This window comes from Bubalus kerabau, chromosome 1 (genome assembly GCF_029407905.1).
Source record: "Bubalus kerabau isolate K-KA32 ecotype Philippines breed swamp buffalo chromosome 1, PCC_UOA_SB_1v2, whole genome shotgun sequence".
NCBI lineage: Eukaryota > Metazoa > Chordata > Mammalia > Artiodactyla > Bovidae > Bubalus > Bubalus kerabau.
In genome coordinates, this window is record NC_073624.1 from 127,010,963 (window position 1) to 127,026,722 (window position 15,760).

A 15,760-nucleotide genomic window follows, 5' to 3' on the forward strand; every position below is an offset into this window, starting at 1 on the left:
CTCCTGTGGACAAAGTGGGCAGCTATTATCAGAGTAGTTTAAACATACAGCCGCACACTGCTAGTAGGTTAATTTTAATCCACCTTTCGGTCCCTGCTTATCTTTCAAATCCTGAAAGCTGTCTTGCCTGGTTTCCCTGATATCTTCAGGAATAGTGACCCTTTATTTTTTCTTCATATATTTGCACAACTGTACTTCTATATTTATTTGTATAATTATTTGATTAGTAGCTACAGGAGCCCTAAGTCCTGGGGCCAAGGTTATTGGGCTTACCATTCTCTGGCTAAGTACTTATTTAGCACAACGCTTGGCACAAACAGGTACAAAATAAATACCTGAAAAATTAACAGATAAATGAATAGTTTAACTCCCATATTTTCAACCTAGGGAAAACAAAAAGCCTAGATTAATAAGTTTTCTCCCATAGGTTTCTAGCTAGTGCCATCTTAAACTGAAATGCAACTAGTAGCTAATATTTGAGTCAGTGAGAAGGTCCCTAATAACTCATAATCTAATTGCTTCTCCAAGATGGGGATTAACCAGTTTCTACTCAAATGTCTTCAGTGATGGTTAACTCACTACTTCACAAGTTAGCCCGCTCCGGTTTTGGACATTTTTTTTCTATATCAAGTTGACGGCTATGCAATGAGTTAGGTATAATCAGTTGACCATTCACTAGCTTGCAATTCCTACCCATATTCTGTAGTTCTTCCGTAAAAAGACAGAGCTTTGTCTGGAAAATAAAGAGTATACTAAAGGGAAATTCTGAAGCAAAAGAAGCAAACAATCTATAGGTCTGGAGGAAAAATGTTAACCTTGGGCACTGAAAGGAGAACAGCCTCACAGAATTAAGTGTGACCAAATAACCCTGGCACCTTGAGGCAGCTGGGCTGCAGGAGGACACACACGCATAGACAGGGACACAGTGCCAGGCGCTCATCTCCGGAATGGAGAGGTCTCTTGTACAGTTTAGTTGGTACTGATAAAAAACAGACATAAAGATACAAAGGCAAGGCTAGAAAAATAAGATTATACTACACCTGCAAATCATAAGGCGCCTAGAAATAAAGTTATTTATTTTTTATTCCTTGGAACTTAAAAGTAAAGAGTCCTGGGTCCAGAATGACCAACCATCCAAGTCATAAGACATAATGATTCAGTGTGAATAAACAACAGATGACCTATCTTTATCTTATGCAACTGGATTCAACTCCTGGTTGATAAACAGAGGCCATCTCTGCCTTATGGAACTACTATCACTGTGTTTCCAAAACAGGAGGCACAAAAGATACATACCAGAATCTTTTCAGTGTTAAGGGAAAGCAGAGAGTCACAGGGTGGTGATCCTTTGGGTTCACAGTCGGAGTCATGGAAATTCAAAAAGGATGACTCTGAAAAGCAAACAGTCCTTGTTATTCTCCTCACTTTAGATTCATGGCTCTTAAGCACTTAACTATGCACTGCAATGTGAAGAATCCACAAAACAAAAAAAATTATAAACATAAACAACATTAAAAGGAGCGCTCCATCTTTCAAACCTTTACAAGTGGGTAACATTTTATAGTTTCCCAGAATCTTACACACCCGCCAGTGATTGTCCTTGCAACAACACACACAGTGGTTAAGATTCTAACATGGGACACCTACTATTTGGCAGCATTTACCTAGAGCCAGACATCCTGGAATGTGAAGTCAAGTGGGCCTCAGGAAGCATCACTAAGAACAAAGCTACTAGAGGTGATGGAATTCCAGTTGAGCTATTTCAAATACTAAAATATGATGCTGTGAAAGTGCTGCACTCAATATGCCAGCACATTTGGAAAACCCAGCAGTGGCCACAGGACTGGAAAAGGTCAGTTTTCATTCCAATCCCAAAGAAAGACAATGCCAAAGAATGTTCTAACTACCACACAATTGCACTTATCTCACACACTAGTAAAGTAATGCTCAAAATTCTCCAAGCCAGGCTTCAGCAATATGTGAACCATGAACTTCCAGATGTTCAAGCTGGTTTTAGAAAAGGCAGAGGAACCAGAGATCAAACTGCCAGGATCTGCGGGATCATCAAAAAAGCAAGAGAATTCCAGAAAAACATCTATTTATGTTTTATTGACTATGCTAAGCCTTTGACTATGTGGATGACAATAAACTGTGGAAAATTTTGAAAGAGATGGGAATACCAGACCATCTGACCTCCCTCTTGAGAAACCTGTATGCAGGTCAGGAAGCAATGGTTAGAACTGGACATGGAACAACAGACTGGTTCCAAATAGGAAAAGGGGTATGTCAAGGCTGTATACTGTCACCCTGCTTATTTAACTTATATGCAGAGTACACCATGAGAAACACTGGGCTGGAAAAGGCACAAGCTGGAATCAAGATTGCCGGGAGAAATATCAATAACCTCAGATATGCAGATGATACCACCCTTATGGCAGAAAGTGAAGAACTAAAGAGCCTCTTGATGAAAGTGAAAGAGGAGAGTGAAAAAGTTGGTTTAAAGCTCAACATTCAGAAAACTAAGATCATGGCATCTGGTCCCATCACTTCATGGCAAATAGATGGGGAAACAGTGGAAACAGTGGCGGAATTTATTTTTTTGGGCTCCACAATACTGCAGATGGTGATTGCAGCCATGAAATTAAAAGAAGCTTACTCCTTGGAAAGAAAATCATGACCAACCTAGATAGCATATTAAAAAGCAGAGACATTACTTTGCCAACAAAGGTCCGTCTAGTCAAGGATATGGTTTTTCCAGTAGTCATGTATGGATGTGAGAGTTGGACTGTGAAGAAAGCTGAGCGCCGAAGAATTGATGCTTTTGAATTGTGGTGTTGGAGAAGACTCTTGAGAGTCCCTTGGACTGCAAGGAGATCCAACCAGTCCATCCTAAAGGAGATCAGTCCTGGGTGTTCATTGGAAGGACTGATGTTGAAGCTGAAACTCCAATACTTTGGCCACCTGATGGGAAGAGCTGACTCATTGGGAAAGACCCTGATGCTGTGCAAGACTGAGGGCAGGAGGAGAAGGGGAGGACAGAGGATGAGATGGTTAGATGGCACACCAACTCAATGGACATGAGTTTGGGTGGACTCCGGGAGTTGGCGATGGACAGGGAGGCCTGGCGTGCTGCGGATCATGGGGTCGCAAAGAGTCAGCCATGACTGAGTGACTGAACTGAACGGAACTGAACCAGAGGTTAAAAAAAAGTCACCAAGAGAAGAGCAAAGTTAAGCCAGGAAGACCTAATGTTGAAAGATATGTGCTAAGGAAATTTCATGGTATTCCAGAGGTTAAGAATCTACCTGCCAGTGCAGGGGACAGAGGTTCTATCCCTGGTCCAGAAGGATTCCACAGGCCACAGGGCAACTAAGCCCATTTGCCACAACTGAGCCCACACTCTTGAGCCTGGGAGCCACAACCACTGAGCTTATGTACTGCAACCACTGAAGCCCTTGCCCGGGAGCCCATACATCACAACCAGAAAGGAACCCCCACTCACCACAACTGGAGAAAGTCCACGTGTAGCAATGAAGACTCAGTGCAACAGAAAAACTAAATACATAAATTTTAAATTTTTAAAAGATATGTACCCAGGGTCTAGTATCTAGAATATAAAAAAAATTGTAAAATTCAACAAAAAAGGACAATCCTATTTAAAAATGAGCAAAGGACTTGAATTGGCAACTCTCCGAAGATATACAAGCAGTGAGTACATGAAAAGATGCTCTACATCATTATTAATTAGTGAATACAAATCAGTGAGGTACCACTGCACACCCACTAGGATAGGTATAATTTTTTAAAATGGGAAATCACAAGTGTTGACAAAGATAGAGAAATGAATCCTTGTGCAATGTTGATGGGGATGTAAAATGGTGTGATCACTGTAGAGTTGGGTGGTTCCTCAGAAAGTTAAACACAGAATTACCATCTGGTCCCACTACTGCATTCCTAGGTGCATAGCCCAAAGAACTGACTACTGGGCCTCTAACAAGTACACATACGCACATATTCATAGCAGCACTACTTACAATAACCAAAAGGTAGAAACAGCCTAAATGTCCATCAACAGATAATGGATAAACAAACTCTGATACATATATACAACGGAGTATTATTCAGCCTTAAAAATGAATGAAGTCCTGATACGTATTACAACATGTAAGAACCTCCAAAGCAAAAACTAAGTGAAAGGAACTCGACACAAAAGGTCTCGTAGAGTATGACTCCGTCTATATGAAATACCCAGAATAGGAAAATCCACAGACACAGCCTGCGCTTTGGAGGGGAATGCCATAGGAGTTTACCTTGGAATGATGGGACATGTCTTAGGGTAACTGCACTAAGCAGTGAATGTACTAAACACCCCGAACTTATCCACTAGAGAATGGTTAACTTTTTGTTATGTGAATTTTGCTTCAATAAATTATTTTTTTAAATGTGCTCTAATTCAGCAGTCATGTTCAAGGAGCCACATGAACCAATTTAGCTGAATTCTCCCTTGAGCCCTGGTGGAGAGCAGAGACTGAAGCCGGAATGTTTAGTCTCACAAAGCACAGAGGGATTTCAAGGATGGATAGGTTCAGACTGGGGTGCAGAAAGGGGAGAAGTCTTCCAGGCAGGAGGAGTGGTATACAAAAAGACAATGGCAAGCAAATGCAAAGGGGCAGTGGGCTGACGACCCTAGCTAGGAGGGAGCTGCTGCTGGAAAATAAAAAAATATGAGTTTAAAAGGTAAGTGGTCAGACTAGGGTAAGTAATGGACCCAGAGAAAGACGTTAGTCTGACAAGAATGAAGAAGCAGTAATGCTTGTTGATCAGTAGTTGAGTATGCGTTAATTTATAACCTATCTCTCCTACCTTTTAAAAAAGGTACAATTTGCGAACTCACCACCCACTGAGCACTGTGCTTAAAGCACTGCACAGACACTGGCTGTATTCTAACAATCCCTCCACTCTGTGGGATTCTTTTCAGTTTCAACAAATACACATCTATATAATTAAAACAGCTATACAGCATTCCATTGCATAGAATTTAACCACACTCCTCACATTGAATACTTAAGATGTCCTTTCTTATTTCCTTAATATAGATACTGTTTCAGCGAGTATCCTTGGGCTATATTTTTTGCAAATTTACCCAACTGGGCAATTAAAGTATAACACATGTAATTGCTGAGGCAAAAATTCTAACACTTTCCATTATACTGCTCCATTTCCATCCCAATACTTAAAAGTAATTTCATTCCTGTTTGCAGTGTATAGCATCACTATCTCTCTCTACTTAGAGTATTGCCATTCTTTTTATCTTTCCCAGTCTGAACACAGTACTAGTAAGAGTAACCTTTTGATTTATTGGCCATTTGTATCTCTTTGTAAATTGATTTTGTTGTTGTTGTTTAGTCGCTAAGTCATGTCTGACTCTTTGTAACCCCATGGATTGTAGCCTGCCAGGCACAAAGTCCATGGGATTTCCCAGGCAAGAATACTGGAGTGGGTTGCCATTTCCTTCTCCAGGGGATCTTCCTTACCCAGGAATCGAACCCACACCTCCTAAATTCGTAGGTGGGTTCTGTACCACTGAGCCACCAGGGAAGTCCAAATTGCGTATGTCCTTTGCTAATCTGTAAGTCATGTGATCTATTCTGGTCTAAGATATAGGGAATCATTTCTAATTATCTATTTTCCAAATGGTTAGCGAGTTGCTTCAGGGCCACTTATGAAATTATCAACTGAATGCCACCTTTATAAGACATTTAGACATTGGAACCTATTTCTGCTGCTGCTGCTGCTAAGTCACTTCAGTTGTGTCCAACTGTGTGTGACCCCATAGACAGCGGCCCACCAGGTTCCCCTGTGCCTGGGATTCTCCAGGCAAGATACTGGGGTGGGTTGCCATTTCCTTCTCCAATGCATCACGCATGCTAAGTCGCTTCAGTTGTGTCTGACTCTATGCAACCCCATAGACGGCAGCCCACCAGGCTCCTCTGTCCACAGGATTCTCTAGGCAAGAATACTGGAGTGGGTTGCCATTTCCTTCTCCAAGGATACATTTCTAGACTTCTTTTTAAAAAAAATCTTTGAGATGATTTATGTGAAAGTCACTCAGTTGTGTCTGACTCTTTGTGACCCCACGGGCTGCAGCACACCAGACTTCCCTGTCCATCACCAACTCCCAGAGCTTGACAGTGAAGGCAGATACGAAGAAAGTCAAGGACTGACAGGTGAAGGTCCATGGGAGACTGGCAGGACTGGGAGAGCCGTCCAGGCAGAGACACAGCCTGCTGTCAATCTTTTGTCTTCTTAATTGACTAGAGGTGAATATTTTACCTCCACATTATTGAACTTTTAACTGCTCTATTAATGTCTTACAGTGGATCACTATATCAACTACACATAATTATATCAAAGTCTTTTTAATACTTATACTCACTTAGCATCTTATTGTACTGGATAAAACCTCCCCAAAGTGCTCAACAACACTAGTGATAAAAGGCACCCCAGATTATTCTTGACATTAACATGTCATTTGATGACCCAGAATTTCCTCAACTTCTGACAATAATTCTTTTTCATTTAACATTTTTAAACATCCAGGGGGAAGCTGCTCTATGTAGCTATTTTGAGATTGATACATTTTACCATATAAAGGAAGAATTCTCCGCTTCACCACAAATTTTAAATCTGGAAAGCTGACTGAAATTTATCGGGTGACTTTCGGATATTTCTCTATGCTAATCGTATGATTTTTCTCCTTTGATCTATCAAGTGATCAAAGTTGAACACTCTTTTGTACTTCTAGAATAAACTAATTGATCAAGGCAGATTATTCTTTTATTTGCTGGCTTTAGTTTACTAATATCTTACTTAGGATTTTTATGGCTATGTTAACAGCTTTCTTTCCTTCCCCCACTCCCCAACTTTATCGGATTCTGGCATCAGTGGTTTTGGTGGTTTGGTAAGGTCTGTGATAGGAAAATAGTTTGTTCTAGTTGTAACTAGAGTTGTCTGGACTAGGAGGTTAAATTTGTTCTTTAACCTAAAAATATTTAATTCACTATGGAGTCAACTATCTTCTAATAATAACCTGCTGCTGCTAAGTCACTTCAGTCGTGTCCAACTCTGTGCGACCCCATAGACAGCAGCCCACCAGGCTCCCCCGTCCCTGGGATTCTCCAGGCAACAACACCGGAGTGGGTTGCCATTTCCTTCTCCGATGTATCAAAGTGAAAAGTGAAAGAAGTCGCTCATCGTGTCCGACCCTCAGTGACCCCATGAACTGCAGCCTACCAGGCTCCTCCGTCCATGGGATTTTCCAAGCAAGAGTACTGGAGTGGAATAATAACCTAGTTGTATTTAAATGCTATAGATTCCATGAAATTAGGAAATGTCTGTTTTCCTCATTGTTTAGGTCATACAAGTAATTGAATTGTGATTACCACAGAAATAGTCTCAAAACACATTACAGAATCTCATTTTTTTCTTCTACATCATTTTTCTGGATATTTCTCTATTGCTTCATATTTTTCACCTATTAACAGAGATTTCTATGCAGTTGTCTCTTAAATCTAAGGGCTTCTCCAGTGGTGCACATATCCCTCATTCATCACACACAGTTGCATCTGCTCCCTATTTACATGTTAGCCTTCTCAGATTGATCTATTTTATTGTTGAAGATGCAGCTCTTGGATCTATTGACCAATTTCACTGTTGCTCTAATTCATTTATTCTGGCTATGTTTTTTTTTAGTCCTGAAATTTCCCTTATTTCCTCTTCTAGTTTCTCAAGTTTAGTATCCAGTTCATTTATTTCCTTTCCTCTTTAATACTAAGATGCCACAGAAAGCTTCAGCAGGAAGATCACTGATGGTGGTGACAGAAGGATTGGAGACTGGAGCGGGAAGGCCAGGTGGAGGCTGTGACCAGTTAAAAAGCAGCAAAGTCCCAACATACGTAGAGGCCACTGAGTTAAAACAGGGTCATAGTCTAAAGAGATATGAAGTAAAAAGGACAAGGCTTTTTGCGTAAAACTGGGCACAGGAGGAGGAAAGAGGCATTATTCCCAGTCTGTGCAGCTAGAGATTCGGAGCTGTGCCAGTAACTGAAGTTGGGAGTTTAAGAGGAAGAGTGCTTTTAGAGGGGAGTAAAGCGCTAACTTTGAGTTTAAGCAAGTGTTCGTGAGATGCTAAACCAGGAGCTGCCTTGTGTGTAGTAGGAGATTTCAGAGAAAGAGAGAGCTACAGATATAAATTTGATAATCATAAATGGTGGATGATTAAGCAGGTAGGATCTCTAAGAAAGCTTAGGAAGCCTAAGTTCAATGAGAAGGAAAGAGCTGACTCTGATGGAGACAAGATATTTAAGAAGCAGAGGGAAAATAAACTTGGTAATTTACCTTTTTCTGAGGAGGGATTTTATAATTGTTTCTTAGACTTGTTCTACATCTTTGTCATAAAGATATACCGAGTTACAATGATTCCTAAAGGGAAATACAGTTGATCCTTGAACAACACAGGGGTTAGGGGTACTGATTCTCCACACAGTTAAAAATTTGTGTATAACTTATAGTTAGCCCTCCCAATTCACAGTTCCACAATCGCATTTACCCCACAGATCATGTAGCACCGTAGCATCCCCTACTGAAAAAAATCCACGTATAAGTGAACCTGCACAGTTCACACCCATGTTGTTCAAGGGCCAGCTGTACTGGTTTCTTCTCATTTTTCTTGATTAGCCTTGCTAAATTAGTGCCTAATTAATGTCTGTATTTTCAAAGAACCAGCTCTTCTTTTAATATTTAAATCTACTCTTTCCCTGGCTTCAAATGTAATTAGTTTGGCAGCAAAGTAATAGAGTGGTTCAGAGCACAGGACGACTCAGATTAGATGCCTAACTGGCTGTCTGACTTTGTGCAAGATTTCTCTTGAATTTCTCTTAGCCTCAGTTTCCTCATTTGTGAAACAGCAATGAGTACCACCACACACCCTCATAGGGCAATTGTGAGGAATGGACATAATGTATACAGTTCACAGAATTACTGTGAAATGTTAGTATATACATCTAGGCTAAAATTGCTGGTTCTTTCCTGAAAATTTCTTCCTTCTGCTTTCTTGAAGTTTATTTTGGCCTCCACAGTACTTTACAGCTTTCAAAATAATTTCACGAACATTTTTTTTTTTGATGCTCCACTCTCTGAAACTGGTAGAACATATTTTGGGCTCATTGTACCCAAGGGGAATGACGATCAATGTTAATGGACATGTTCAAGGTCACAAAACAGAGAAACAGTGAGATGAAGATCTGCCACAGCTATGCTCCAGGATACTCCATGGACAGAGGTACACAGCACATTTGCCATCACTCATCACACCAATGCAGGGTCCTAGTAATAATTTACTGCAGCAATGCCATCCGACTTCTTTTTTTTCCTAAGCCGTATACACAGCCGACTTTAAGAGTGTCTCGGGTGAAGATATGGGACCCAACTGTAGGACATGGAGACAGTGTATACAAACATCTTCTTTGAGGAATTCTGCGGTAAAAGTAAAGAGAGATGAGGTGGTGGCTGGAAGGACTCGGTGGTCCTGTCTTTGCTGCAAGATGGAAACTATTATAACCATTTGTATGCTGATGGAAGATGTGAAGGAATGACTCTGGGCACAAGGAGAATGCTGCACTAGGCTGAAGCAGCCTCCAAGGCAACCAGACCATAGCTAGGTGGGAAAGTGTGGAAGTTCTCTCCTGATTGCTTCCTTCTCAACCAAGTAAGCGGAGAGCATTACCTCCTGCTAAGGAGAGACGTGTCACTGGAAGGAGAGTGTATGTGACACACATTCCCGTCCTGCAAGTAAAAACTGACGGAAAGCTTGCCAATAGCAAACCCCATGGCCAATCCATGAAGGAAAGTGTTTTATAAGGAATTCCAGAGCTGCTGCCGTGCTCATCACTTGACCACTTCACTCTAGGTATGAAAGATGGTGGGCCTGGTTCATCTGAACACAAGGATGACTGGGCTTTACCCATGGAGGAGCTAGAACTTGGAAGTCAAGTGCCAGACATTTATTGACAATTGTAGTCCCAACCGAAGGATAACCTGTGGTTGGAGCAGCTACCTGAAGGCCAAGCAGGTGCTACATGGCATTAAGTTACAGTATCTTTGCTTTGATCAATTTCCACATTTGTAAGACAACCACTGTTGAGGATGAAATTGGGTCCCCCTAACACCCAATTGTCCTGCCAAGTTTATGATTAACCTTTCTATTCAAAACTTTATTCTCTTTCTCATTCTGCCCCTGTTCCCCTCAAGACTGAGAAGCATCAAAGAAAAGTGGGAGTTGTTGAAACCAAGTATAAAACCAGGTACAAAAGCCCCTCCATATACCCTTTTTCTTGTTTGTAGAAAAAAGGCTTTAGTTCCCTAGGCGTTCCCTGAGTTTCAAAGAGCAGATTCAAGCAGTAACCATTTGGGGAAGTTAGGAAATACAGAAACTAAGGAAAAGCAGTCAAGCAAGGAAAGTTGTTGTTATTCAGTTGCTAAGTTGTGTCCAACTTTCTGCAACCCCATGGACTATAGCAACTGGTTTCTCTGTTCTCCACTATCTCCCTAAGTTTGCTCAAACTCATGTCCACTGAGTCGGTGATGCCATCCAACCATCTCATCTTCTGAGGCCCCCTTCTCATCTTGCCCTCAATCTTTCCCAGCATCAGGGTCTTTTCCAATGTGTTGGCTTTTCACATCAATGGCCAAAGTACTGTACCCTCAGCATCAGTATTCAGGACTGATTTCCTTTAGGATTGACTGGTTTATCTCCTTGCTGTCCAAGGGATCCTCAAGAGTCTTCTCCAGCACCACAATTCAAAAGCGTCAATTCAAAGCAAGAAAAGTAATGGTAGCTTAAATAATGGTTCAGCAATAAAAGTCCCAGTTCCTCCTGAAGGGATATACATAACAATCTGATGCATACCTTGGAGATGTTCTGCAGAAGCGGAGAGCCCACCCAGGTGGAGGATGGTGACTGCCTGCTGACCACAAGCCTGTAGCCCCAGGCTGGCTGGAACCAGAAGGCTGATGGTTAAGATTTTCAAAACATCACCTAATTACCTCACCATCAACCAATGAAAAGAAAATCCACAGCCTATAACTCTCATCCCAAAGGTTGCCTTTAAGACCCTTCCCTGAAAGCTTATGGAGAGTTTGGGTTTTTTGAGCATAAGCTGCCATTCTTCCTGGCTTGGTGCCCTGCAAATACACACTGAACTTTCCTTCATGACAACCCAGTATCAGCAGATCAGCTTTGCTGTGCTATGGGCAAGCAGACTCAAGTTCGGTTCGGTAACAGAGATGCTGTATATTAACTTCCTGGAGGGTCCCAAGTGGTATTTTCTTTCAAACTGTAATAAAAGGAAAAGTAGTAACTGGGAAAATTCTCCTCAAGAATTTATATGTTTCTTTTATTCTAATATTATTCATCAGTAATGTGTAATTACTGAGATTACTTACCTGAGATGTGTAAGTTATCATAAAACAAATTGAAAATAGTGGCTGCCCACTGAGAATTAAGATTATAAAGTCAACATAATTAATCCTCTAGAACAAGGATCTGCAAAAGCCATCTTAAAGAGAGAATGGCTTTTTAGCAAAACATGAATATAATCTGATTGAAGCTCACACATTAACTCACATGAAAGTATTAACACAGGTACAGAATGTAAAGGAGCTGGTCAGTTGCACAGAATGGAAAAAGAAGCATGGAAGCAAATTACACAGCACCAATTCAAAAACAGAATAGGGTGGCAGGTGCTGCAGGCGACCAACAGGGCAGTGGGCCTTATCCACAAAGGCTGATCATTTAGCCTGGAGTTTAAGCTGGACTGAAAATGCATCCGATGCTCAAGGTGTACTTTTACAAGCTGAAGACTTGTTCATAAGCCCACACCTACTGTCAAACATCATCATCTCTACTGGGGAAGCTGAAGCAGATCTAGGCAGTAATGTGAAACCATTATTGACAATGAAACATGGTGTCACTTAGAACATCACAAACACAGGCAGAAAAAAGTCACAAGAGAAGTCAACTGGTCTCCTGTGCGGAAGTGGTGCCAAGTAGAGGACAGACCTCCTGACACAGGACCCCCGGGTGTCCATGTGAAGAATGGGGGCACCCCAGCAGAGTCCATGCACTGTGCCAGTTCCTGAATCAGAGATGAAGCCACAGCAAGTATTTCCCAGTGAAACAAGGGTGACACAGAATAAGACTATCAACTCGCTTAAGAACAGATAGCAGTTATTGGTTTGGGGTTCTATCTGGTTACATCCATTACTCAGTTTGTGAAAACTTAGGGAGCTTTACACTTGTGATACGAGCATTTTTCTGCATATGTCATATTTCAATAAAGAGTGAAAATAAAAAGGACAGCAGATGGAAAATGTTGGAAAGCATTAACCCAAAGTGAAAAGTATTAAAATTCTGCTTTGATCAATTTTTATTTATTCTGTAAGATAACAAGCTTAAACAAAAAGAAGAGATGACCTCTTTGAAACACTACATTATGAAAAGGAGATGCTGTATAAGTTGGTCAGTCAGCCAAGTATTTACCAAGTGGAAAGAAGCCAAGCTGTATCTACACATTGTAAAAGACACTTTTTGAAAAGTTTTTATAGAGAAAGTGCTCTGCCACTTCCCGTAGTCATGCTCCATGCAGTTAGATTTTAAAACCCAGGCCATGTATTTTTTGCCACCATCCAGAGGGGAAAAAAATAACCCTTGACATCCAAAAGTGAAAGTGTTAAGTCACTCTGTTGTGTCTGACTCTGCGACTCCATGGACTGTAGCCCGCCAGGCTCCTCTGTCCACGGGATTTCCCAGGCAAGAATACTGAAGTGGGCTGCCATGCCCTCCTCCAGGGGATCTTCCCAATCCATGGATTGAATCCGGGTCTCCAGCAATGAGGGCAGATTGTTTACTGTTTGAGCCACCAAGTCACCCAAAGCAGAACACATCTAGCAGCATACAGAAACTTGTAAAAGATAAAAGTAATTTTTAATGACAACAGCTCATACAGGAAAAAGCTAGTGAGTATGGAAATACCATTTGCAAATACCATGGTGATTGTAGCCATGAAATTAAAAGACGCTTGCTCCTTGGAAGAAAAGCAATGACAAACCTAAACAGCATTTAAAAAGCAGAGACATTACTTTGCCGACAATACTTTGCGGACAAAGGTCCATATAGTCAAAGCTATGGTTTTTCTAGTAGTCATGTATGCATGTGACAGTTGGACCATAAAGAAGGCTGAGCTCTGAAGAACTGATGCTTTTGAACTGTGGGGCTGGAGAACACTCTTGAGAGGCTCTTGGACAGCAAGGAGATTAAACCTAAAGGAAATCAATTCTGAATATTCATTGGAAGGACCGATGCTGAAGCTCCAATAATTTGGCCACATGATGCAAAGACCCAACTCACTGGAAAAGACCCTGATGCTGGGAAAGACTGAAGGCAGGAGAAGGGGACGACAGAGGATGAGATGGTTGGATGTCATCACCAACTCAATAGTCAGGAGTCTGAGCAAACTCTGGGAGATTGTGAAGGACAGGGAAGCCTGGAGAGCTGCAGTTCATGGGGTCACAAAGAGTTGGACACGACTGAGCAACTGAACAACAAATGCAGATACCATAGGGTATCAGCTTCACTGGGTGCTCACTACAAAGAACCACCCCTAAATCAGATGATTTTCTGAAAAATGCTGCTCACCCTCCCAGTGATCAGTGGCCTGGGCTGGCGAAGGTAACAATACACGGATCTCTTCATCATTCCAAGCCTGAACCTCTGTGCTTGAAATAAGCTAACTCCTTTGCACTGGCAAATTTGTTTGTGTGCTTTAAAAAGATCAGAAGAGATCAGCCACAAAATTGTGTATGATAAATAACACAGAAAATCAGGGCCAAGGGAAGGAGGGGTCAAGGAAACACTGAAACTGAAAGGGTTACTTACAGCTGCCATGACTGGGCATAAAACTTGGCTCTCAGCTTCCCCGCAGCCAGAACAAAAGAGGAAATGGCTCTCATTACTGAAGCTTCCCTCTATTGATTCCTTACCACCTTGAAGACACAGCCATAATTTAAGGCTATGAGCAATAAGATCAATTTCATGTATTTAAAAAACCAGTTCCTCAATTAAGAGAGAGATCATAAATACTGACAATCTTTAAGTCTGTCTGATTGTCAAAAACACAGAGCTACATTCACAACCACTTCCTTGTTTATCTGGCAGTTAAAACTCCCAAATCAGACAGACACTAATATTCGGTTCTCCATAAAGAACGGTGAGAAAATGGAACTCAAATCTGGGATTATTAATTTCAACAAACTAAAGAAAATTACTTCAGGTTGTGAAGTAATTATTGGACTTGACTGAGGCATTAAGCACGGACAGTTGCTAACACCACCAGTTGGATGAAGGTGGCTATCTGAAAATGACCATAAAGACATCAAGTACTAAAACACCTCACCTAGGAGTAGACAAAAAACTCTCAAGAAGACAGTGGCAAGAAAAAACTCACATAAATTTACTGTTCTATTAATACATTTTCAAATAAGGAAAACAAAAGTATTTTTGAATTAAGTACTATAAGTGCATACGTTTTAACTAAAATACAGCTGGACCTTCTATAAAGAACACGTAAAGACATATTTAATACAGATGAATGCTGCACTGGAATGAGATGCAGCTTAACTTTGGCTGGAAGAGCAGAAATGAAAACCTGATTTCTTGAATCAGTGGACAAGTGACAATTTAACTAAACCTTACTTTACCGGATCTGTGACTTCAGGGTGTCAGGTTAAGGATACCGCGGTTCCCTCCCTGATGACTCAGATGGTAAAGAATCTGCCTGTAATGCAGGAAATCCGGATTTGATCCCTGGAAGATCCTCTGGAGAAGGGAATGGCTACCCACTCTAGAATTCTTGCCTGGAGAATCCATGCCAGGCAAAAGAAGCCTGGCAAGGCTACAGTTCATGGGGTCACAAAGAGTAAGACAGGACTGAGCGACTAACACACTTTTAAGATTTCTCCAAGTCTCACTCCATCCGAGTCTCTGCTCATGTCACCTTAGCAGAGGTCTTCCCAGGGCTTCTCAAAGAAGCATCCCCACATCACTCTGTTTCTGGAGGTACTTTTCCCCAGGCCTAGTGCGTGCTGATTCCTTATTCCAGCAGAACACAGGCTCCAGGGAGGAGCTCAGCCAACTGTGCTGTGACCCCAGCGCCTACAACACTAAGGAGCATCCAGGAGGCATACAGACAGGTTTTCAGTTAAATAACAGACCAGTCCCCTCTACAGTCCAAAATGTCAGATTCAATGGAACAACCCTGCACATATGTAAGCATAAAATTCTAGGACAAGCCACCTAAGAATATAACTCTCAACAAACAAATCTAAAGGGCATAGGACTTTATCAATAATATTAGTAAGAAGGTGGCACTAGTGGTAAAGAATACGTCTGCCCATGCAGGAGACACAGGAGACACAGGTTCAATCCCTGGGTTGGGAAGATCCCCTGCAAAAGGAAATGGCAACCCATTCCAGTATTCTTGCCTGGGGAATCCCATGGACAGAGGAGACTGCCAGGCTATAGTCCATGGGGTTGCAAAGAGTCAGACATGACTGAAGCAACCCACACAAATTATACTAATATGCAAATATTACTGACAAGTAGTTCACAGATAGGCTAGGTTCAAACCCTGGCTTGACTCTCTAC

At 41.5% G+C, this 15,760-nt stretch overlaps 1 protein-coding gene across 7 annotated transcripts in view; it reads right to left on the reverse strand.

Moving 5' to 3' along the window:
• Positions 1-15,760, reverse strand: part of TTC13 (tetratricopeptide repeat domain 13) — an 81,926-nt gene that overhangs the window by 62,504 nt on the left and 3,662 nt on the right. For 6 of the 7 annotated variants that reach the window (XM_055587989.1, XM_055587978.1, XM_055587969.1 and 3 more), the window contains exon 2: positions 1,297-1,391. In XM_055587989.1, the coding sequence (XP_055443964.1) occupies positions 1,297-1,391 (95 nt within the window). Of the gene's footprint in view, positions 1-1,296; positions 1,392-15,760 lie in introns of those variants that run through there. The other variant, XM_055587994.1, reaches the window with a different exon arrangement.